The sequence below is a fragment of the Podarcis erhardii genome, assembly GCF_964252035.2.
Source record: "Podarcis erhardii genome assembly, chromosome: 13".
Taxonomy (NCBI): Eukaryota; Metazoa; Chordata; class Lepidosauria; order Squamata; family Lacertidae; genus Podarcis; species Podarcis erhardii.
The window spans coordinates 24,218,423-24,242,267 of record NC_138502.1 but is presented as its reverse complement, the minus strand read 5'-3'; the positions used below and the strand labels follow the sequence as shown (position 1 = coordinate 24,242,267).

General features: G+C 40.5%; 2 protein-coding genes across 2 annotated transcripts; one reads left to right on the top strand and one right to left on the bottom strand.

The window, feature by feature from the left end:
* Positions 1 to 12,312: 12,312 nt before the first annotated feature.
* LOC309327027 (vomeronasal type-2 receptor 26-like) lies at positions 12,313 to 20,827 on the top strand (the record flags this gene model as incomplete). Its single annotated transcript, XM_081836059.1, has 6 exons — positions 12,313 to 12,463; positions 15,151 to 15,344; positions 16,607 to 17,464; positions 17,813 to 18,040; positions 18,652 to 18,778; positions 19,926 to 20,827. The coding sequence occupies 6 exons, from the start codon at positions 12,313 to 12,315 to the stop codon at positions 20,825 to 20,827; spliced, it is 2,460 nt and encodes an 819-aa protein (XP_081692185.1).
* Positions 20,828 to 22,559: 1,732 nt separating this feature from the next.
* LOC309327026 (olfactory receptor 12D1-like) lies at positions 22,560 to 23,624 on the bottom strand (the record flags this gene model as incomplete). The annotated part of the gene is made up of 1 exon (XM_081836058.1): positions 22,560 to 23,624. Exon 1 carries the CDS (start codon positions 23,496 to 23,498, stop codon positions 22,560 to 22,562), a length of 939 nt encoding a protein of 312 aa, XP_081692184.1. The 5' UTR covers positions 23,499 to 23,624.
* Positions 23,625 to 23,845: the final 221 nt, after the last annotated feature.

Below are 23,845 nucleotides of genomic sequence, written 5' to 3'. Positions count from 1 at the left end.
ACGGTGCTACGAACAGGTGTTTAACCCACTTGCGGGTCCTCTGTAGTACCTTGTGGGGCCTCTGTAATACCCATAGGATTTTCTTCTACATTTGCCATTTAAGGGTTTGAGTGCCTGTGGAATTTCAAGAGAGTGGTTTATATTCAGGTATTGTCTTTTTTCCCCTTGAAATTTAAAGGTGCGGCTTTTTTGTGGGTGATTTAAAAGTACAAAACCAATTTAAAAGCTCTGGGAGGAGCTCTGGGAAATGCACAACCAAAAGTGAATTTTAAAATAATAAAAATCATGAAATGGAGATTTTATCTTTCAGTAAAATAACCCTCACTTACCTCAATTCACATAATAATTCAATGACAGTTCCTATAATATAAGCACTATTCAAAATTCACTTTGGGGGTTTCCAGAGCACAGTCCCATTTGTCTTTTAGGGACTGCCATATGGGGTGGAGGGGCTTTCTTTGAGTGGAGTTCTAGGGATTTTCTGAGGAGAATTGTATGAAGTAATTCAGAGAGGAAAGACCCCAAAGACTTCAAGGTATGTAAAAATAATGTACCAGAGCAGGACTCTATATCAACTGGAATGGTTCTTGTTGGTTTCTTCCCTCTCCTCCCTGATATGTGAAGGGGGACAGTAGCCATTGTGGATGCAAGGAGTTTCTAAAGAGGAGGAACACACAAACACCAAGCCTGGCAACTTGGAGTTACAGTGGTCGATTACGAGAACCAAATTTTTTTTAGTTGGGAGATAAAAATGCAGCTGGGAGATAAAATGACACTCAAGCTCGAGGAATGCTGTCCAGAGACAGGAGGAATAGACCAGCCAGGAGAAGGCATAAGAGGATCTGACTTGGATATTGACCAAACAAAAAGAGGGAGAAAGGTGGGGACAAAAGAGAGGGTAGGTAATAGAAGTTATGCCAAGGAGAGAGAAGAAGAGGGTTTCAGTGAAGTAACTGTAAGAGCACAAAAAGAGAGAGTTAAGCCTGCCTTGAAGGATAAACAAGTTGATCTGTGAGGAGAGAACTCAAAAGGTCTGGGTTTTCACTTTCTCCCAGTGGTGAGACAAGGGAACAGCAACAAACGCTGTTGTCATTCGTATGTTGGCTATATGCTAGAGCACAGAAAAAATTTGGGTGGGGGTGGGTGGTTACAGGAATACTTTACAAATATCCAGTGCCAGTTTTGTAAGCTTCCACCAATTAGGGGGTGCTAAGTAAGGTTGAGAGGGAAAAGGCATATGTGGAAAGGAGTCATCAGTGTGTTGCTGGAACTCAGCTCTATTCCACTGTTACATCAGAGTCAGCAGTTGCCAGTCAGACCCTAAAAAGGTATCTGGCTGCAGTGGTGGGCTGACTGAAGGCCAAATATCAGAAGTTAAATGCTGGTAGGGCAGAGGCACAGTGGTTTGTCATTTCCCAAGTTTAGAGATTGGGAGATTTACCTGTTGTGCGGGGGTTGTACTCCTTCTGAAGGAACAAGTACAAAGTCTGGGGGTGTTGTGGATCCATCTCTGTAATGGAAAGCCCAAGTGATGTAAGCAGCAAGGAGCACCTTAAACCTTCTTCATCGGGCAAACTGGATATAACTATTCCAGTAGCCTAGATACTGTGATCTATGCATTGGCGACCTTAAAATTAAATTCCTGTAATATAACTTCTGTGGACCTTCCCTGCCCACAGGGAGCAGAACAAAGAATCATAGGCAGCAAAGCTGATAAACGAGCTTGGCTTAAAATGTAGCAGAACCTCTGCTCGTCACTAGCCTGAGTCAAAAGACATGAAACATATTTTTGCAGGGCCCTGAAATTCATATTACGCAACCTACTCCCAGTCACTTCGGCCAGGAAACAGATACCACCAACCGGCTTTATGCTAAAATTATGAACATTTTAAGTACAGCATTGATAAAGAATCCTACTAATTAAATTAACTATCAGTAAAATTAAATGGGGCAAACAATATTTGGGAATGATCTGTTGAGAGAACTATATCCATCAAGACAACAAGTTGTGACTCTCCCTTTGCCCAGACATGACTTTCCAGTTATCCCAAATATAAATGACCCATGTATGAAGCTGAACCTAGTACTGATTAGATATGGATCTACCAGCTGTACAAGACTAGCTACTTATTATCCCTACTTATTATCCCTCTAGCAAAATACTACTACTACTACTACTACTACTACTACTAATAATAATAATATGTATGATGCAAAAAAGAAGAATGGGGATAAAATATTCTATCAGTTTTGTTATGCATGATAGAACATCACGTCAATAACACACTGGGGAATGATAATCATACCTGTCAAAATTACTGGTTTATGCAATTGACATTCAGTGCATGTTAGCAAGTGTCTGAAGAAAAGCTATAAAACACTTGTATTCTTCAGAATTAGATCTAGGTAGAGGCAGGGCTCTGTCACTCTTCTGTTAAAAAATCTCTCACTTATATGGATATAAGTGGATATATTTCCTCAAGCTGATTTATTCTTTTTTTCTAAAAAAACCACAAAGAAAACCCATACAAAATAAAGTGAGAAGATAAAGACTTGGATCTAGACTATATGAGACCCACTGATCTCAGTGGGAGTCACATTCCACTAATTTATCCAGCTCACACAGAGAACATATAAACAATATTAAATAGGACAGTGGTCCTGCCATGGAGAACATAAAAATTGTTGAGGTTCTTTGCAGACCACTTTGCAGGCTGTGTAATTTTAAATGGTATGCTATTGCTTCTTTTTATTTTGAATCCTGTATTTTATTGCATTACAGCATGAATTCTATAGAATTCTAATTGCTCTTTACAGACATGCTGTGGACAGCCTGAACTAAGCAAGCAGACCACTGGTGGTCCACAAACAACAATTTGAGAAGCCCTGAACTAGAACACAAGGGTATTGGCACCCAAATTACATAACGAGCCAAGTTGTAAATCAGTGCAACCAGAGGATTATCTACGATTTGACTGACGCTGTAGCAAATGCAATGCAACATATAGAGGGTACCATGGGAACTGAGATTTGGTGGGGTCATTTTGCCAACAGGATCATGACCGTGATGGTGTTGCTGCTTATACTGTTGTGTCATACTGTATGCAAGCCACATTTCATTAATTGCAGCATACGTGATGATCCTCTTCCTATTTCTCATGAATTCTACCAGGCAGGGGACCTTGTGATTGGTGGGATTGTTTCTCAAGTTTTCTTCTTGTATAATGTACTTTCTTTCCTGGAACAGCCTACACAGAATATGATTGGAGAACCTATGTAAGACACCATGTCCTTTCCCCCCTTTCCCCAGTTTATTAATAAAAAGCATGACCCCAAAACATTTTGAGCATTTAGTTCTTCACTTGAGATATTCCCCCACCCCCATTATACTTTGAGGTATGTTTTCTTCACTGTAGTCTTGAACAGATACAGATGACAAATGAAGAATTCAAATGTGCTTTTATTGCTTCTGTCACTGTTGATTTATGAAATAGCTGTAACTTACATTACAGTTCAGTGCCCAAGAACTACCAGCACATCCTGGCCTTAGCCTTTGCTGTAAAAGAGATAAATGAAAACCCCAACATCTTACCTAACATTTCTCTGGGAATCCACATTCTTAATAGCTACTACACTGCTAGGATGACGTATAAGGCCACTCTAAGTCTGCTTTCTAAACAGCAAAGATTTTCTCCTAACTTCAAGTGTCAGAATCAGAACAATTTGGTAGCTGTTGTTGGAGGATGCATCTCTGAAATCTCTGCCAATGTGGCCATCATTTCAGCAATCCACAAGACACCACAGGTAAACTGTGTGCATAGGGGTATGGATTTATTTTTACAGTAGTGGTACACCATCATGATTAAAGAAAAATGTGTCTGCAGTCTTTTGGATCATGGGCAGGGGGTGGGCAGGAACACTTTTTCACTTTATGGAAACTTCTAGGGGTTAATGTCAGGGGTGCGGGAACAGAGGCAAAAGATTGCAGGGATCAAGAGATGTGACTCTTACCTTTGAACATTCCATTATATTCCAGAAACACAAGGGTAAGCAGTTTTTACACCCAGAGAACACACAACTATTTCCACCTCTAGCAGGCTTAGGCATCATCACGGTACAAATACACTATTTAGACATGCAGCTTGAACAGGGTCAGTATGGGACGTGGCCTTCATAGAGACATTGGGGTATGGAAAACATATCATATAAGGAAAGGTTGAAAGAAATTGGTATGTTCAGTCTCTTGAAAATGAGTCCAAGGTGCAACATTACAACACACTTCAAAGACTTAAGCAGTTGCCACATTGAAGAGGACAAAGCTTCATTCTCTATTGCTGCAAACGTAGTACTTGTTTAGGGTTCAAAATTCGGACTAAACGTACTTCAATTATAAAACAAATGGAACAGTCATTTGTTGCAGAAACTGTGATTCTGGCTTTCAAAAGGATATTGAACTAGATGACCTACAGGACCAATTCCAAAGTAATGATTTACTATTCTCTTGTAATCTGTCTGAGAAATATTCATGGGTTTCATTACAGCTCACTTACGGATCATTTTTACCCTTACAAAGTGCAAAAATGCTATTCCCATTCTTGTACCAGATGGTCCCCAATGAAGCCCAGCAGCACAAAGGAATTGTGCAGTTACTTCAGCATTTCAGATGGACCTGGGTTGGGCTTTTTGCCGCGGATGATGACAAAGGGAATAGGTTTTTACAGACAATAGTGCCAATGCTATCCCAGAACGGCATCTGTTATGACTTTACAGTAAACATACCAAAATGGAGTTATATGGATGAGATGCTAGACTGGTTTTTAAAACACTTGGATGCCTATCTCATTGTGTTTGAAAGAAAAGCCAATGTATTCTATGCATATGGGGAACCTTCATCCTTTCAAGTTCTAATAATGATGTTGTTTCTAGCACCCTTTGTGGACTTGCCCCCTCTGGGTAAAGTGTGGATTATTACATCCCACTGGGATTTTGCATCACACTCTATTCAAAAGATTTGGGATCTACAAGCCTTCCATGGTTCCATATCCATCACGGTTCATTCAAATCAACCATTGGGATTCCAAAATTTCCTTCAGATGCTAAGCCCTTCATGGGCCCAAGGAGATGGTTTTATCCAGGACTTTTGGGAACAGGCATTCAACTGTTCATTACAAATGGCTAATGGGCAGCATCAGGAAAGGAGATACTGCTCTGAAGGAGAGAAGCTGAGGAGTCTTCCTGGGACCTTGTTTGAAATGGAAATGACTGGCCACAGCTACAATGTCTACAATGCTGTCTATGCTGTGGCTCATGCTTTGGAAGCTGTTTACAAATCCAGTTCCAAAGGTAGGAAGTTGGGAGAACAACAGGAACTGTTTTTTCAGAAAGTGCAACCTTGGCAGGTAATTACAACTGAACATTTTTAAAAGTCTATGTTTTCATCAAGAAACATAGGAAAATCTAAGTCTGCATGATACAATTACTCTTTCTGTGGTGGTTTTCATTTCCTTTCAGTGTTTTCCCCCTTTTGGAAATCCATTTTGATAAATATTAGTGGTCCCATGATAAAATATTGTTATTTCAATTCAAAATCACCCACCACCTTAGAGCTTATGGAAAGTAATGATCATTTGAAATATCAAATAATCATATAAGGTTTCCAATTCAAGAACAAAACAAGATTGTCCAATGGATGAAGTCACCACATACATTGTTGAAGAGTTTTGAAACAGTCCTCTCTTTGCTGATACTTTCTTTCCATCTAGGTCCATCATTTTCTAAGAACCATGATGTTCAACAATAGTGTTGGGGATTCAGTGTGTTTTGATTATAATGGAGAGTTAGTTACAGGTTTTGATGTAACAAACTGGATTATTTCCCCAAATGGCTCATTGTTTAGGGTCAAAGTTGGAAGACTGGACCCTCAGGCACCTTTAGGAAAAGAGTTAAGCATAAATGATGATCAAATTGTGTGGCATAAAGTATTTAATCAGGTGAGAAACAGCACTGTGACATTTGATATTTTGGCTCAAAATTTTCAAATGCTTTGAAGACATCTAACTACATTCCAACTTTAACATTCCTAAAATCCCACAGGATCTTTTATTTTTTCCTGAAGCTTTTTGAAAAATACATTATATTCCAGTTCTAATTTTGTTGGATTCCTATTATATGCTTTATCTTTCCTCTCCTCCAATAAATAAATAAATTACTTATTTTAAGAATTGGTTTGGGATAGGGAGCTAGGTATTATCTTTAATGGACCCTTTACATTTTAATAGATATTTCCATATTTAAGGGATATTTATCCACCTATTTAAAAAGTATAGGCTTCTACGTAGACTACCAAACATACATCTCTTCGCAGAGGCAGTGATGAGTTCAAGACACATTCTAGAAAATAAAACAAAAGCAAGAAATAGGTCAATGATCCAGTGGGCTAGGGACAAAGGTGAAAGCTGTTTCCTAGTTTTGATGGCTCTCTCAGCGGCTTTTGATACCATCAACCATAACATCCTTCTGGACCATCTAGAGGGGCTGGAAGCTGTGGGCACTGTTATACAGTGGTTCCGCTCCTTCCTCCTGGGCTGTGTCCAGAACATGGTGTTGGGGGATGAGTGTTCAGAATCCTGGGCTCTCACTTTTGGGGTGCCTTAGGGTTCCGTCCTCTCCCTCATGCTTTTTAACATCTATATGAAGCTGCTGGGAGAGATAATCAAGGGGTTTGGGCTGGGTTTGGGCTGGAACCAGTGAAGGCAGTGAATGTCCTCTGTGAGTGTCTGGAGGTCGTCGGAGGATGGATGGTGGCTAACAGACTGAGGCTGAATCCTAACAAGAGAGAAGAACTGTTTTGGGGGACAGGGGGAGGGCTTGTGTGGATGACTCCCTGGTCCTGAATGGGGTGGATGTGACCCTGAAGGAGCAGGTGCAGAGCCTGGGAGTCATTTTGGACTCACAGCTGTCCATGGAGGTGCAGGTCAATTCTGTGTCCACGGCAGCTGTCAATTCTGTGTCCGCAGGTCACAGGTCAATTCTGTGTCCAGGGCAGCTGTCTTCCAGCTCCATCTGGTATGCAGGCTGAGACCCTACCTGCCTGTGGACTGTCTAGCCAGAGTGGTGCATGCTCTAATTATCTCCCGCTTGGACTACTGCAACACGCTCTACGTGGGGCTACCTTTGAAGGTGACCCGGAAATTGCAATTAATCCAGAATGCAGCAGTTAGACTGGTGACTGGGAGTGGCTGCTGAGACCACATAACACTGGTCATGAAAGACCTACACTGGCTCCCAATACATTTCCAAGCACAAGTCAGAGTTGGTGCTGACCTTTAAAGCCCTAAACGGTCTCGGCCTCAGTATACCTGAAGGAGCATCTCCACCCCCATTGTTCAGCCTGGAAAGTGATGTCCAACGCAAAAGGCCTTCTGGTGGTTCCCTCACTGTGAGAAGCAAAGTTACAGGGAACCAGGCAGAGGGCCTTCTTGGTAGTGGTGCCTGCCCTGTGGAACACCCTCCCATCAAATGTCAAGGAAATAAACAACTATCTGACTTTCAGAAGACATCTGAAAGCAGTCCTGTTTAGGGAAGTTTTTAAACTCTGATATTTTATTGTATTTTAAATATTTTGTTGGAAGCCGACTAGAGTGGTGGGGGAAAACCCAGTCAGATAGGCGGGGTATAAATAAGGAATTATTATTATTATTATTATTATTATTATTATTATTATTATCCCAACCTGCTTTTGTTTGTGCTCTCTTATGCTTTCATTACTAATCTCTCTATAATGATTCTCTATAAGGTGCTTCCCCTTTCTGTGTGCAATGACTACTGTTATCCTGGATACAGCAGGAAAAAGAAGGAAGGAGAGAAATTTTGCTGCTATGATTGTGCTTCATGTCCAGAAGGAATGATCTCTAAGTATAAAGGTGGGAGGAATAACTGACACAATCATCTTATTCACATTTCCATAACACAGCATAAAGTGTACCCCTTGAATGCATATGGAGGTATTTTCCAATGCAAAATTGTAAACAAAAAACACAAAAAACCTAATAATTAATTTTTAAGAGTTTCAAATAGTGTGGGACTGAGTGAATTTGTGTCCATCACTATCTCTCAGTCCATGCAACCTCACAGGGTTGGTGTGAAGATCCCTTGCCAGGTTCACTGTCACTGAAAGTCTTTCCTTGATTTTTCCAGTCCCAATAGGGTAGCAAAGGAACCTTTTCCCAGTGGACCATCTGGGATTTCATCAATATACTCTGCTTTTAATATTTAATTGATTTTTATAATCTTATTTCAATAAAGAACAGGTTATTAACTATTTAAATAAATACATAATATAGGACATTTCTGCTTTCAATATACAGTACTGAATGTGAGAACTTATTGTGGAACATTTGTTCCACGGCAGCATAGAAAAGCCTGCACTTGTGGAATCCCAGCCTTGACGTTTATTTTCTCCACTTTGATAATACCGCTTATAGGATACCGCTTATAGGATTAATACTTCAAACAAAGAACAGAATACAGTGATACCTTGGGTTAAGTACTTAATTCGTTCTGGAGGTCCGTTCTTAACCTGAAACTGTTCTTAACCTGAAGCACCACTTTAACTAATGGGGCCTCCCACAGCTGCCGCGCCGCTGGAGCACGATTTCTGTTCTCATCCTGAAACATAGTTCTTAACCTGAGGTATTATTTCTGGGTTAGCGGAGTCTGTAACCTGAAGCGTACGTAACCTGAAGCGTATGTAACCCAAGGTACCACTATAAATTGACAGCATAGCAGAACAACTTAATGTTTAACTGTAGCATGAAACAACATGTAACATTGTGAAGATGGTTTTTAGATTCTGTCCATGTGGGGAAAAATAATTTTCTGAAGCAAATACATTGAATGCAAACTTTTCTGTTTATGTATTTATGTGATTTTTTTCTCTGAGCATGGTGACCCTGAAAAAGTTAAGATGATGATGATATACTTATACCCCGTCAATCAACTGGGCGTCTGCTCAGCCACTCTGGATGGTTACAAACAGAATATTAAAAACACAATAAAACATCAAGCCTTCAGAACAAAGTTTTAGCTATGTATTGATCAATGTCAGAATCTTTTTAACAGCTCTTCCTTTATTTTAGATATGGATGCCTGCGTGAAATGTCCAGAAGATGAGTATCCTAACCATGACCACACCCAATGCATTCCCAAGGTCCCCAGCTACCTCTCTTATAAAGAAGATTTAGGACTTGTCCTAGTTTTCTTGACCATTATCTTCTCTCTGATCACAACATTTGTGCTTGGGACTTTTATGAAGCACAATAACACTCCCATTGTCAAAGCCAACAATCAGACTCTCACCTACATCCTCCTCATCTCCCTCCTGCTTTGTTTCCTCTGCTCCTTTCTCTTCATTGGACAGCCTGGAAAGGTGACCTGCCTTCTCCGATAAATCACTTTTAGCATCATCTTTTCTGTGGCCCTTTCCAGTGTTTTGGCAAAAACCATTACTGTGCTTCTGGCATTCATGGCAACCAAACCAGGATCCAGGATGAGGAAATGGATAGGGAAAAGGCTGGCAAATTCTATTGTCCTTTTCTGCTCCTGTATTCAGGCTTGCATAGGTACTCTTTGGTTAAGTACATCCCCTCCATTCCCAGATATGGATATGCACTCACTGCATGGGGAAATCATACTTGAATGTAATGAGGGTTCAGTGGCCATGTTTTATGGTGTCTTAGTCTATATGGGTTTGCTGGCCATTGTCAGCTTCATCTTGGCTTTCCTGGCCAGGAAGCTACCTGATAGCTTCAATGAGGCCAAATTTATCACTTTCAGCCTGCTGGTGTTTTGTAGTGTTTGGTTGTCCTTTGTTCCCACCTATCTGAGCACCAAAGGAAAATACATGGTAGCTGTGGAGATCTTTTCCATCCTGTCCTCTGGTGCTGGATTACTGGGTTGCATCTTTTCCCCAAAATGCTACATTATTATATTCAGACCTGAGCTGAACACCAGGGAACAACTAATCAGCAGAAAAAAGTAAAACGACATGAGTGCATATGTTTCTTTCTGCTTGTGTATGTAGTTATTGGAAATGCTGGTGGAAGGGATGTCATAAGAATTCAGCCATGGGTACTTGCTTAAGCAAACGTCTGTCCTTCAATTTTTGTATGCAGGGTTTGGCCAGAAACATTTCATTTCAATTTAGTTCTCACTTTAGTTTGCTAAAATAATTCCTGTTTAACTGTGCAGTGGAATCCTAACTTGAATGAGGATACAATTATCAAGTCAGATGATTCCTCCTTGTGCGGGTCCCAAACCTTTAAATGACTTGGAACAAATTTCTTCACATAAACATGATCAGTGGTGGCATTACTCGCCCAAATGACTTAAGTACAAAACCAATTTTGAGATATTGCCGCATGTAATTAAAAGACACAGTAAATCAATTTCATCTGAACACCAATCATTAACATGTACAGTAAGTTTATCTATTAAAACAGCATCTCAATTAAAATAGTTAAACCAGCAAATTTTGGATGATGGAGGGCCATCATCCAAAAAGCATAAGAATAAAGAGGTGTTAAAGAGCTCTGGGAAGCCCCCATTCCATGTCGGGGTTTTTTTTTGTTTTTTGTTTTTTTTTCTTTAAAAAAGTTAAATAAAGCTTTTAACTTTCAGCAAATCATCTGAATCACTTCCATTATTATCATAATTCACTGACCATTTATATCATTTGAGTAGTGAATTTCCCCTTGGTGTGCCTGGATCACAGTCCCTTTTGCCCTTTACGGACCACCATAGGAGGTGGAATGGCAGTCTTTGAGTAGAGTTCTGGGGATTTTCTAAGGAATCTTAGAATTGTAGAGCTGGAAGGGACCACACCACAAGTGTTATCTAGTCCAATCCCCACAATGCAGGAATCGTTTGCCCAACATGGGGCTCAAACCAAGAAACCTGAGATTAAGTCTCATGCTTTGTGTGCCCCACATTTTCCTATTGATTTATAAACACACAGACACAAGTATGTATGTCAATGGGCTAAAACAGGCCACAACTTTATTGGTTACAGATGTGAGTGGTTTGGCATAGGCACTGGCTGAAGCCCGGCTATATCTTGATTCCTTCCCATTTGCAGGGAGTTGAACTAAGGGTAAACTACCAGAAGGGGGAGCCCTATAACTTACATCAGATGGGGCACCCCGAGGGGTCCCCGTTGGGTCATGGCATGGCCCTAGCCCACGTATGGATACCCTTACTGAGGAGCGGCAGGGGAGACTACAAACTCACCTCCAATAAACCAATTGCCTAATTGCCGAGAGAGGGAAGCCCTGTGGTTAAAACACCTGCACATCCCACCAGCATTGATTGGCTGGGCAGGCATGACATGGCTGGCGCTTGGCTTGGGGGGAGGCGTCAATTCCCTGCCACCTACTCAGATCAACATGAGGACCCGGATGCTTTTATACAACACTGCCGACAGTGACAGGTGAACGGTCTTACCAACTGAGCTATCCAAGCTTCTTTAGGAGAGTTCTTTTAAGTAACTTTCAGTTTCGTTCTCACTTTAGTTTGCTAACATCCTCTGCCTTTAAATCCAAGGTTGAATGAGGATGCAATTATCAACTCATATGATTCATTCTTGTGCGGGTCCCAAAAAATTAAATTACTTGGAACAAATCCATCTCTCTCTCTCTCTCTCTGTGTGTGTGTGTGTGTGTGTGTGTGTGTGTAAATATCCACATACATATGATTAGTGGCTCAAATGCCTTTCCAGTGATTTTTTTTCAAAAAACAACCTTTAAAAAGCTCTGTGAAGAACACAACCAAAAGAGACTTTAAAAATAAGAACAATCATGAAATGGAGCTTTTATCTTTCAGTAAAATAACCCTCAGTCATTTCACATCATAATTCAGTGACAGTTCCTATAATATGAGCGCTACTCAAAATTCACTTTGGGGGTTTCCAGAGCACAGTCCCATTTGTCCTTTAGGGACTGCCATATAAAGGTTGAGGGATTTGAGTAGAGTTCTAGGGATTTTCTGAGGAGAGTTATTTGAAGTAATTCAGAGAGGAAAGAGACCCCAAAGACTGCAAGGCATGTAAAAATAATGAACCAGGGCAGGACTCTATCTCAACTGGAATGGTTCACCTTGGTTCCTTCCCTCTCCTCCCTGACATGTGAAATTGGAGAGCAGCCATGGTTGGTGCAAGGATTTGCTAGAGAGGAGGAACACACAAACACCGAGCCTGGCAACCTGGAGTTGCAGTGGTGTATTATGAGAACCAAATATTTTTTTAGTTGGGAGATAGAAATGCAGCTGGGAGATAAAATCACCCTTAAGGTTGAGGAATGCTGTCCAGAGACAGGAGGAATAGACCAGCCAGGAGAAGGCATAAGAGGATCTGACTTGGATATTGACCAAACAAAAAGAGGGAGAAAGGTGGGGGCAAAAGAGAGGATAGGTAATTGAAATTATGCCAATGAGAGAGGAGAAGAGGGTTGCAGTGAGGTAACTGCAAGAGCATATAAAGAGAGAGTTAGGCCTGCCTAGAAGGCCAAACAAGGAAATCTATGAGGAGAGAACTCACAGGTCTGGAGTTGCACCTTGTCCCAGTGGTGAGCCAAAGGAACAACAATTAACAGTGCCTCTATGATGTTTCCTATATGCTGGAGCACAGAGTGACCTTAACTGTACTCTAAAATTCCGGGGTGGGGGTGGGTGGTTACAGGGATACTTTACATTTCTCCAGTGCCAGTTTTGCATTCTTCCCCCAATCAGGGAATGCTAAATAAGGTTGGGAGGGAGAAGGTGTACATGGAAAGGAGTCATGAGTATGTTGCTGGAACTCAGCTCTATTCCACTGTTACATATGAGTCAGCAGCTGCCAGTCACAACCCAAAAAGGTATCTGGCTGCAGTGGTGGGCTGACTGAAGGCCAAATATCAGAAGTTAAATGCTGGTAGGGCAGAGGCACAGTGGTTTGTCATTTCCCAAGTTTAGAGATTGGGACATTTACCTGTTGTGCGGGGGTTGTACTCCTTCTGAAGGAACAAGTACAAAGTCTGGGAGTGTTGTGGATCCATCTTTGTAATGGGAAGCCCAAGTGATGTAAGCAGCAAGGAGCGCATTTTACTTTCTTCATCTGGCAAACTGGATATGACTATTCCAGTTGCCTAGATACTGTGATCTATGCATTGGCCACCGCATTATTAGATTCCTGTAATAAAATTTCTGTGGACCTTCTTTGGTCACAAGGAGCAGAACAAAGGATCATAGGCAGCAAGGCTGATAAATGAGCTTGGCTTAAAATGAAGCAGAGCCTTTGCTAGTCACTAGACAGAGTTAAAAGGCATGAAACATATATTTGCAGGACCCTGAAATTCATATTATGCAACCTACTCCCAGATACAGTACACAACATTTAACGTACCAGCCACTTCAGCCAGCAAACACACACCACCGACCTTGCTTATATTACAATCATGAACATTTTAAGTACTGTATTGATAAAGAATCTTAAAAATGAATTAACTATCAGTAAAAATAAATGGGGCCAACAATTTTTGTGAAAGATCTGTTGAGAGAATAGTATCCATCAACACAACACGTTGTGACTCTCACTTTCCCCAGACTAGGCTTCCCAGTTAAGCCAAATATTAATGATCCATGGATGAAGTTGACCCTAGCACTGGTCAGAACTGGATCTACCAGCTGTACAAGACTAACCACTCACTATTCCTCAGAGGAAAAGCAATAATAATAATAATAAATGTATAATTTAAAAAGGGGGGAATCTTTTAGCAGTTTTGTTATGCATGATAGGACATCTCAAGTCAACAACACACTGGGGAATAATAATAATACCTGTCAAAATTGCTGGTTTATGCAACTGACATTTAGCACCTGCTAGCAAATATCTGAAGAAGAGCTATAAAACACATGTATTCTTCAGAATAAGATCTAACTAGAGGCAGGGCTTTGTCATTCTTCTGTTGAATAATTTCTCATTTATATGATAGGATATATTTCCACAAACTGATTTATTCTTTTTCCTTAAAGAAAAATACATACAAAGTAAAGTGAGGAGATACAGACTTGGATCTAGACAGTATGAAACCCACTGATATCAGCGGGAGTCACATTCCACTAATTTATCCAGCTCAAAGAGAGAAACAGATGAACAATATTAACTAGAACAGTGGTGCTGCCATGGAGAACATAAAAATTGTTGAGGTTCTTTGCAGATCACTTAATGGTCTGCCTATTGTAGCAATTTTAAGGTGCTGAGGCTGTATAATTTTAAATAGCATACTATTGCTTCTTCGATTTTGAATCCTGTATTTGATTGTATTACAGCTTGAATTCTATAGAATTCTAATTGCTCTTTACAGACATGCTGTGGACAGCCTGAACTAAGCAAGCAGACCACTGGTGGTCCACAAACAACAATTTGAGAAGCCCTGAGCTAGAACACAAGGCTACTGGCACCCAAATTCCATACAAGCAAAGCTGTAAATCAGTGCAATCATAGTATTAGCTACCATTTGATTGACGCTGTAGCAACTGCCATGCTACGTATAGAGGGTAACATGGGAAGTGACAATTGGAGGGGACGTTTTGTGAGCAGAATCATGATGGTGATGCTTTTGCTGCTTATACTGTTGTGTCATACTGTATGCAAGTCACATTTCATTAATTGCAGCATACGTGATGACCCTCTTCCTATTCCTCATGAATTCTACCAGGCAGGGGACCTTGTGATTGGTGGGATTGTTTCTCAAGTCTTCTTCTTGTATAATGTACTTTCTCTCCTGGAACAGCCTACACAGAATGTGATTGGTGAATCTATGTAAGAGACCATGCCATTTTCCCCTTTTCCTTGGTTTATTAACCAAAAATATGATCCCAAAACATTTTGAGCATTTAGTTCTTCAGCTGAGATATTTTATTTTCATTATACTTTGACAGATGCAGATGACAAATGAATAATACAACTGTGTTTTATTGCTTCTGTCACTGTTGTTTTATTAAATAGCTGTAACTTACCTTGCAGTTCAGTGCCTAAGGACTACCAGCACATTCTGGCCCTAGCCTTTTCTGTAAAAGAGATAAATGAAAACCCCAACATCTTACCAAACATTTCTCTAGGATTCCACATTCTTAATAGCTACACTGCTACCATGACCTATAAGGCCACCCTGAGCCTGCTTTCTAAGCAAAAAAGGTTTTCTCCTAACTTCAAATGTCAAAATCAGAACAAACTGGTCGCTGTTGTTGGAGGATGCATCTCTGAAATCTCTGCCAATGTGGCCATCATTTCAGCAATCCACAAGACACCACAGGTAACCTGTGTGCATAGGGGTATGAATTTATTTTTACTATAGTGGTACAACATCATAATTAGAGAGAAGGTTTCTGCAGTCTTTTGGATCATGGGCGGCTGATGGGCAGGAACACTTTTTCACTTTATGGTTAACGCCAGGGGTGCAAAGACAGAGGCAAAAAATTCCAGGGATCAAGAGATGTGACTCTTACCTCTCAACATTCCATTATATTCCAGAAACACAAGAGCAAGCAATTTTTACACCCACAGAACACACAACTATTTCCCCCTCTAGAAGGCTTAGGCATCATCATGGTACAAATACACGATTTAGACAGGCGACTTGAACAGTGTCAGGATGGGACATGGCCTGCATAGAGACATCGTGTTCTATGCAATGGCATGCTTTGTGACAGAGCGGAGACAGAGAATCATTTTAAGATTTGATTATGTGAGGCATGGAGAAAGAAAATTCAGTCTACCCTTCCAATTTATAACAGTTGAGGAAACGGATGAGGTCAGTGAGGTCTGTATGTTAATACCCAGTGTGTTATTAAAACCTGATGGTGCAGATCAGGAGTAGGATGCCAGCAACTGAGGTTATTTGAGAAGCTGCCTAGGGAAAATATTCGCCTGTATTTGAGTATCTGAAATTGAATAAATTGTCCAAGCAGGCAGAAATACAATCAGAGGAGCTCTAAGTAAAAGTACAGATCATCCGCAGAGGCTGAACTGGGCTGTGGAATCCCAACATGACTAAGTCAGGCCCATTACTTTAGCTTTAATTATATACAACCCATAGTTTTCAAGTCACCATAAATTTTAATTCCACATCCTTTTGCACTAGTAAGACTTCATGGTGACTATTGTTGCCACACTTAAATAAGAATGTACTTGTTTCAGGAGAGGTTCAGTGCAGGATACTGCCAAGGATATGGAAAACACATCATATAAGGAAAGGTTGAAAGAAATTGGTATGTTCAGTCTCTTGAAAATGAGTTTGAGGCAGAACATTACAACACTCTTCAATGACTTAAAAAGTTGCCGTATAGAAGAGGTCAAATGATTCATTCTGCACTGTCACAACGGTGGTACTTGTGTAAGGTTCAACACTTGAAGTAAAAATACTTCAATGATAGGACAAAGGAAACATCCATTTATTGCAGAAACTGAGATTCTGGTTTTCAAACCATGAACTACATGGCCTACAGGACCCACAGCAGCATTGATTTACTATTCTTTTGTAATCTGTCTGAGAAATATTCCTGGATTTTATTACAGCTCACTTATGGATCATTTTTAGCAGTACAAAGTGCAAAAATGTTTTTCCCATTCTTGTACCAGATGGTCCCCAATGAAGCCCAGCAGCACAAAGGACTTGTCCAGTTACTTCAGCATTTCAGATGGACCTGGGTTGGGCTTTTTGCCGTGGATGATGACAAAGGGAATAGGTTTTTACAAACAATAGTGCCAATGCTTACCCAGAATGGCATCTGTTATGACTTCATAGTAAACATTCCAAAATGGAGTTATATGGATGAGATGCTAGACTGGTTTTTTAAGCACATGGATGCTTATATCATTGTCTTTGAAAGAAAGGCCAATGTATTCTTTGTATATGGAGAACCTCCATCCTTTCAAGTTCTAAGAATGATGTTGTTTCTAGCACCCATGGCAGACTTGCCACCTCTGGGTAAAGTGTGGATTATTACATCCCACTGGGATTTTGCATCACACTCTATTCAAAAGATTTGGGATTTACAAACCTTCCATGGTTCCATATCCTTCACGGTTCACTCAAATCAACCATTGGGATTCCAAAATTTCCTTCAGATGCTAAGCCCTTCATGGGCCCAAGGAGATGGTTTTATCCAGGACTTTTGGGAACAGGCATTCAGCTGTTCATTACAAATGTCAAATGGGCAGCATCAGGAAAGGAAATACTGCTCTGGAGGAGAGAAGCTGGAGAGTCTTCCTGGGACCTTGTTTGAAATGGAAATGACTGGCCACAGCTACAATGTCTACAATGCTGTCTATGCAGTGGCTCATGCTTTGGAAGCTGTTTACAAATCCAGTTCCAAAAGTAGAAGGTTGGGAGAACGACAGGAACTTTTTTTTCAGAAAGTGCAACCTTGGCAGGTAATAGCAACTGAACATTCTGAAAAGACTATGTTTTCTTCCAGAGACCAAGAAAATTACTAGTCTGTATGATGCAATTCCTGTTCTGTGGTGCTTCTCATTTCCTTTCATGTTTTCCCCCCTTTTGGATATATATTTGGATAAGTTTTGGTTGACCCATGATAAAATATTGTTATTTCAATTCATTAACTTGGAGCTTATGGAAATTAATGATCATTAGAAATATAAAATAATCATATAAGGTTTCCAATTCAATAATAAGACATGACTGCCCAATGGATGACGTCACCACATACATTGTTGAAATGTTTTGAAACAGTTGTTGCTTTGTTTATACTTTCTATTTAGGTCCATCATTTTTTAAGGACCATGTTGTTCAACAATAGTGCTGGGGATTCAGTGTGTTTTGATGATAATGGAGAATTAGTTACAGGTTTTGATGTAACAAACTGGATTATTTCTCCCAATGGTTCGTTGTTTAGGATCAAAGTTGGAAAATTGGATCCTCAGGCACCTTTAGGAAAAGAGTTAAGCATAAATAATGATCAAATTGTGTGGCATAAAGTTTTTAATCAGGTGAGATACAGTTCTGTGGAATGTTTTGACTCAAAATTTTCAAAGGTTTTGAGGACATCTAACTATATTTCAACTTTGATTTTTGTTAATCTCAATAGGAAGTATTATTATTTCATGAACCTTTTTGAAAACATTATTATATTCCAATTCTAATTCTGATTAATTCCACTTTTATGTTTTATTTTTCCTCTCCCCCAATAAATAAATAACTTATTTCATGAATTGATTTCAGGATGGTGGGATCAGTATTATCTTTAATGGACCCTTTTCATTTTAAAAGATTTTTCCATATTTAAGGGAGCTATATCCGCCTATCTAAAAAGTATACGTTTCTACATACACTACTAAACATACATTTCTCCATTAGAGGCAGTGAGTAAGCAATCTCAAAGTTCAAGGACACATTCTAGCCAATGAAAACAAAAACAAGAAACTGGAAAAGAAAATGAAACATACAAAGTCCCTCCACAAGTAAATCTTAACTAGGCAACACAGAGAAAGGTGAACCAGCCCTTCTCTCATTTGGGAGTTTTCCTTTCTTCTCCCAACCTGCTTTTTTGTGTGATCTCTTATGCTCTCATTACTAATCTCTCTTTAGTGTTTCTGTACAGGTGCTTCCCCTTTCTGTGTGCAATGACTACTGCTATCCTGGATACAGCAGGAAAAAGAAGGAAGGAGAGAAATTTTGCTGCTATGATTGTGCTCCTTGTCCAGAAGGGAGGATCTCTAATTATAAAGGTGGGAGGAATAGCGGGCACAATTATCATATTTGCATTTCCATAACTCAAAATAAAATGTAACCCCTTGAATGTATATGGAAATATTTTGCCATGCATAATTTTAAACAAATCATAAAATACCTTTCTAATAATATTTAAGAGTTTCAAAGAGTATGGGATTGAGTGAATTTGTGTCCATCCCTATCTCTCAGTCTAAGAAACATCACAGGGATGGAGTGAAGATCCCTTGCCAGGTAGTTCCACAGTCACCAACAGACTTTCCAAGATTTTTCCAGTCACAATAGGTAAAGGTAAAGGGACCCCTGAACGTTAGGTCCAGCAGCGGACAACTCAGGGGTTGTGGCGCTCATCTTGCTTTACTGGCCGAGGGAGCTGGAGTACAGCTTCTGGGTCATGTGGCCAGCATGACTAAGCCACTTCTGGAGAACCAGAGCAGCACACGGAAAATGCTGTTTACCTTCCCGCTGGTGCAGTACCTATTTATCTACTTGCACTTTGACGTGCTTTCGAACTTCTAGGTTGGCAGGAGCAGGAACTGAGCAACGGGAGCTCACCCCATCATGGAGATTCGAATCACCAACCTTCTGATCAGCAAGCCCTAGGCTCTGTGGTTTAACCCACAGCGCCACCCACGTCCCAGTCACAATAGGGTATACAAGATAAACGTTTCCTAGTGGACCACCTGGCATTTCAAGTATATACTCTTCTTTTAATATTTTTTCATTTAATTGATTTTTATAATCTTACTTTGATGAAGAGCAAGCTATAAATTATTTAAATAAATACATAATAAAGGACATTTCTGCTTTCTGCATATCCAATATCAGATGTGAGAACTCATTGTCGAAAATTTGTTCCTTAGTGCAACAACCTAATGTTTTACTGTTTCATGAGACAACATGAAACATTGTGAAGATTGTTTTTAGATTCTGTCTATGTGAGAAAAAATAAAAATTCCAAAGAAATTAAATAAATTGAATCCAAACTTTTCTGTTTATGTTTCCATGTGCATTTTTAATCCTGATGAAGGTGTCCATCATTAGATTCTTAAAGAGGTCTGTAACACCGAAAAAGTTAAGAACCAATGCTTTTGCTATATATTGATCAATGTCTGAAATATTTAAACAGCTCTTCCTTTATTCCAGATATGGATGCCTGCGTGAAATGTCCAGAAGATGAGTATCCCAACCATGACCAAACCCAATGCGTTCCCAAGGTCCTAAGTTACCTCTCTTATGAAGAAGATTTAGGGCTCATCTTAGTTATCTTGACTATTTCTTTCTCTTTGATCATAACATTAGTACTTGGGACTTTTATGAAGCACAATAACACTCCCATAGTCAAAGCCAACAATCGGACTCTCACCTACATCCTCCTCATCTCCCTCCTGCTTTGTTTCCTCTGCTCCTTTCTCTTCATTGGACAGCCTCAAAAGGTGACCTGCCTTCTCCGACAAATCACTTTTAGCATCATCTTTTCTGTGGCCCTTTCTAGTGTTTTGGCAAAAACCATTACTGTGCTTCTGGCATTCATGGCAATCAAACCAGGTTCCAGGATGAAGAAATGGATAGGGAAAAGGCTGGCAAATTCTATTGTCCTTTTCTGCTCCTGTATTCAGGCTTGCATAGGTACTCTTTGGTTAAGTACATCCCCTCCATTCCCAGATATGGATATGCACTCACTGCATGGGGAAATCATACTAGAGTGTAATGAGGGTTCAGTTGCCATGTTTTATGGTGTCTTAGTCTATATGGGTTTGCTGGCCATTGTCAGCTTCATCTTGGCTTTCCTGGCCAGGAAGCTACCTGATAGCTTCAATGAGGCCAAATTTATCACTTTCAGCCTGCTGGTGTTTTGTAGTGTTTGGTTGTCCTTTGTTCCCACCTATCTGAGCACCAAAGGAAAATACATGGTAGCTGTGGAGATCTTTTCCATCTTGTCCTCTGGGGCTGGATTACTGGGTTGTATCTTTTCCCCAAAATGCTACATTATTATATTCAGACCTGAGCTGAACACCAGGGAACAACTAATCAGCAGAAAAAAGTAAAAGAACATGAGTGCATATGTTTCTTTCTGCTTGTGTATGTAGTTCATTTGAAATTCCAGTGGGAGGGATTTTATAAGAAATTGGTGGTGTCTACCCGCTTGAGCAAACGTCTGTCCTTAAATTATTATATGCATTCCATTTCAACTAGGTTCTCACTTTGGTTGGCTAAAACAATTACTGTTTAACTGGTCAGTGGAATCCCAACTCGAATTATGGCACAATTATCAACTCTGATGATTCCTCCTTGTGCAGGTCCCAAGCATTTAAATGGCTTGGAGCATTTTTTTAAAAAAATATGTTTGTGTGTGTATCCACATACACATGATCAGTGCTGGCATCATTCACCAAAATGACTTATTGTAATTACAAAACCAATGCTACGATATAGCCGCATGTAATTACAATGCACAGTAAATCAATGTCATCTGAACACCAATCATTAAAATGTACAGTAAACATACTTTTTTAAACAGCATATTAATCAAAATAGTTATAACAACAATTTATACTGGAGGAACAGGGAGAAGCAAAATATAGCAACTTTCAGAGATTCCTGTGTTTTCTTGCTTCCACATATTCTTAGCATAGCATTAGCAACTTCATATCAACTGTAAAGGGCCATCCTCCGAAAAACATAACAATAAAAAGGTGTTAAAGAGCTCTGGAAAGCCCCCATCCCATATTGGTTTTTTAATAAATAAAACTAAAAAAGTTAAATGAAGCTTTTAACTTCCAGCAAAATCACCCTGAATAACTTCCATTCACATTATAATTCACTGACCCCGTATATAATTTGAGTATGGAAATCCCCTTTAGAGTGCCCAGATCACAGTCCCTTTTGTCCTTTACGGACCACCATAGGAGGTGGAATGGCAGTCTTTGAGTAGAGTTCTGGGGATTGTCTGAGGAATCTTAGAATTGTAGAGCTGGAAGGGACCACACCACAAGGGTCCAATCCTCTACAATGCAGGAATCGTTTGCCCTACATGGGGCTCAAACCAAGAATTCTCATGCTTTGTGTGCCAAAGCCCCGTGCCCCACAGTTACCTATTGATTAATAAACACACAGACACGAGTATGTAGGTTAATGGGCTAAAACAGGCCATAACTTTATTGGTTACAGATGTGAGTGGTTTGGCTTAGGCATTGGATGAAGCCCAACTATATCTTGACTCCCGCCTGTCTGCAGAGAGTCAAACTAATGGTAAAACACCAGAAGGGGAAGCCCTATGACTGACATCAAATAGGGCTACCCCGAGCGCTACCCCTTGGGGTCATGGCATGGCCCTAATGCCCCAACTGTGCTGTGGCTTAAAACACGCATGGTCATACACCCTGCCAGCATTGATTGGCCGGGTAGTGTGACATGGCCAGGGGATGGCTTGAGGGGCGCCTCAATCCCCTGCCCCCTAGCCAGGCCACCAAACAAAGTGTAATGTGATGCACATTGCAGGGTGGAGAGAATCCTAACTTCATATATGCACACATTCATGCTGAATGCTGGCTGAATGCTGGCTGGAACTGACTGGAAGTGAAATCTTGGGGTCATAGTCTATAATCCATAGCCACTCTGTTCAGGTAGGATTCTCTCTCAGCCCTACCTGAAGATGCTGGTGATTGAATCTGAGACCCCCTGCATCCAAAGAAGATGCTATATCACTGAAGTACAGCCTCACATTTGAACTATTGCTCTCACATTTCACCTATCGGCCTCTGCAAACAGGAAGACATGTCATCTCACCTTTTGACAGCAACAAGCTACCAGTATTTTCCTTATGGCTAATTTCATTTCCTTGTTTCTCAGGGTATAAATAAGGGGATTTAATACTGAGACACCTACATTGTACATGAGGGTGGATATCATGTCCGACAGTGGTATATCTCCCGAGGAAGGCAAATAGTTGAATAAAACAGGCACATAGAGCAAATGCACAACTGTGAGGTGGGATGTGCATGTGGAGAAAGCTTTCCATCTTGCTTTGTTTGACTTGACCTTCAGAAGGAGAAAAGATATTATATAGAGGTAGGAGAAGAGTGTGAGGATGAATGGGATCATGACAATTAAGCCAGTGACTGTATTGAGAAGGCTGATGTTGAGCTGGATGCTACTGCAAGCTAACTTCAGCAGTGGCTTGATGTCACAAAAGAAGTGCTGGACAAGGTTTGGGCCACAGAAGTGCAGCCGGGAGGTCATCACAGTGTGCATGAGTGCATGGCAGAATCCAGTGCCCCAAGAAGCTGCTGCAAGCAATAGGCATGTGCATTTGTTCATAATAACAATGTAACGCAAAGGATTGCATATAGCCACATAGCGGTCATAGGCCATAACTGCCAGAAGGACACCTTCACTGCTTCCAGTGAAGTGGAAGAAATGGAGTTGAGTTAGGCATCCGCTGAAGGAAATGTACTGAGGTCCAGATATAAAGCCTGCCAGCATCTTGGGCACAGTGACTGTAGCATAGCAAATGTCCAGGCATGAAAGATTGCTGAGGAAGAAGTACATGGGTGTGTGGAGGTGAGCTTCAGTCAGCACTGCAAACAAAATGATACTGTTTCCTAGCAGACTGATGAGGTACAACATCAAAAAGAGTAGAAAGAGAAAAGGTTGCAGTCCTTGGAGATCTGTCAAGCCTAGTAAGATAAACTGGCTCACTTCTGTCTGGTTCTTCATCTGTTTTCACAGAAGTGGTAGCCTGTTAAAACCTGTAGATTTTAGTAAGGACACAACATAAATAACTGAAATGTCTTGTCAGGGCTTATCCACATTTAACTTTTACCCCACTGTTTCCAGACACAAGTCTGTGCCTAAAAACTCTGTGCCTGTAAGTGTTATTGTTTTGCCCCAGAGCTTTCCCTGAAAAAAACATGCTCTTTAGTGCTCAATGAATTTGAGTTTTCAATGGATTGCTATTTGCTCTGATTGAGCTTTAAGAGCAGGTTTTCATGGGGAAAGGTCCAGAGCAAAAAGAAGAGCTACTCAGACATGGAGCTTTAAAGTGTGGTCCATGCCTAGAAAGA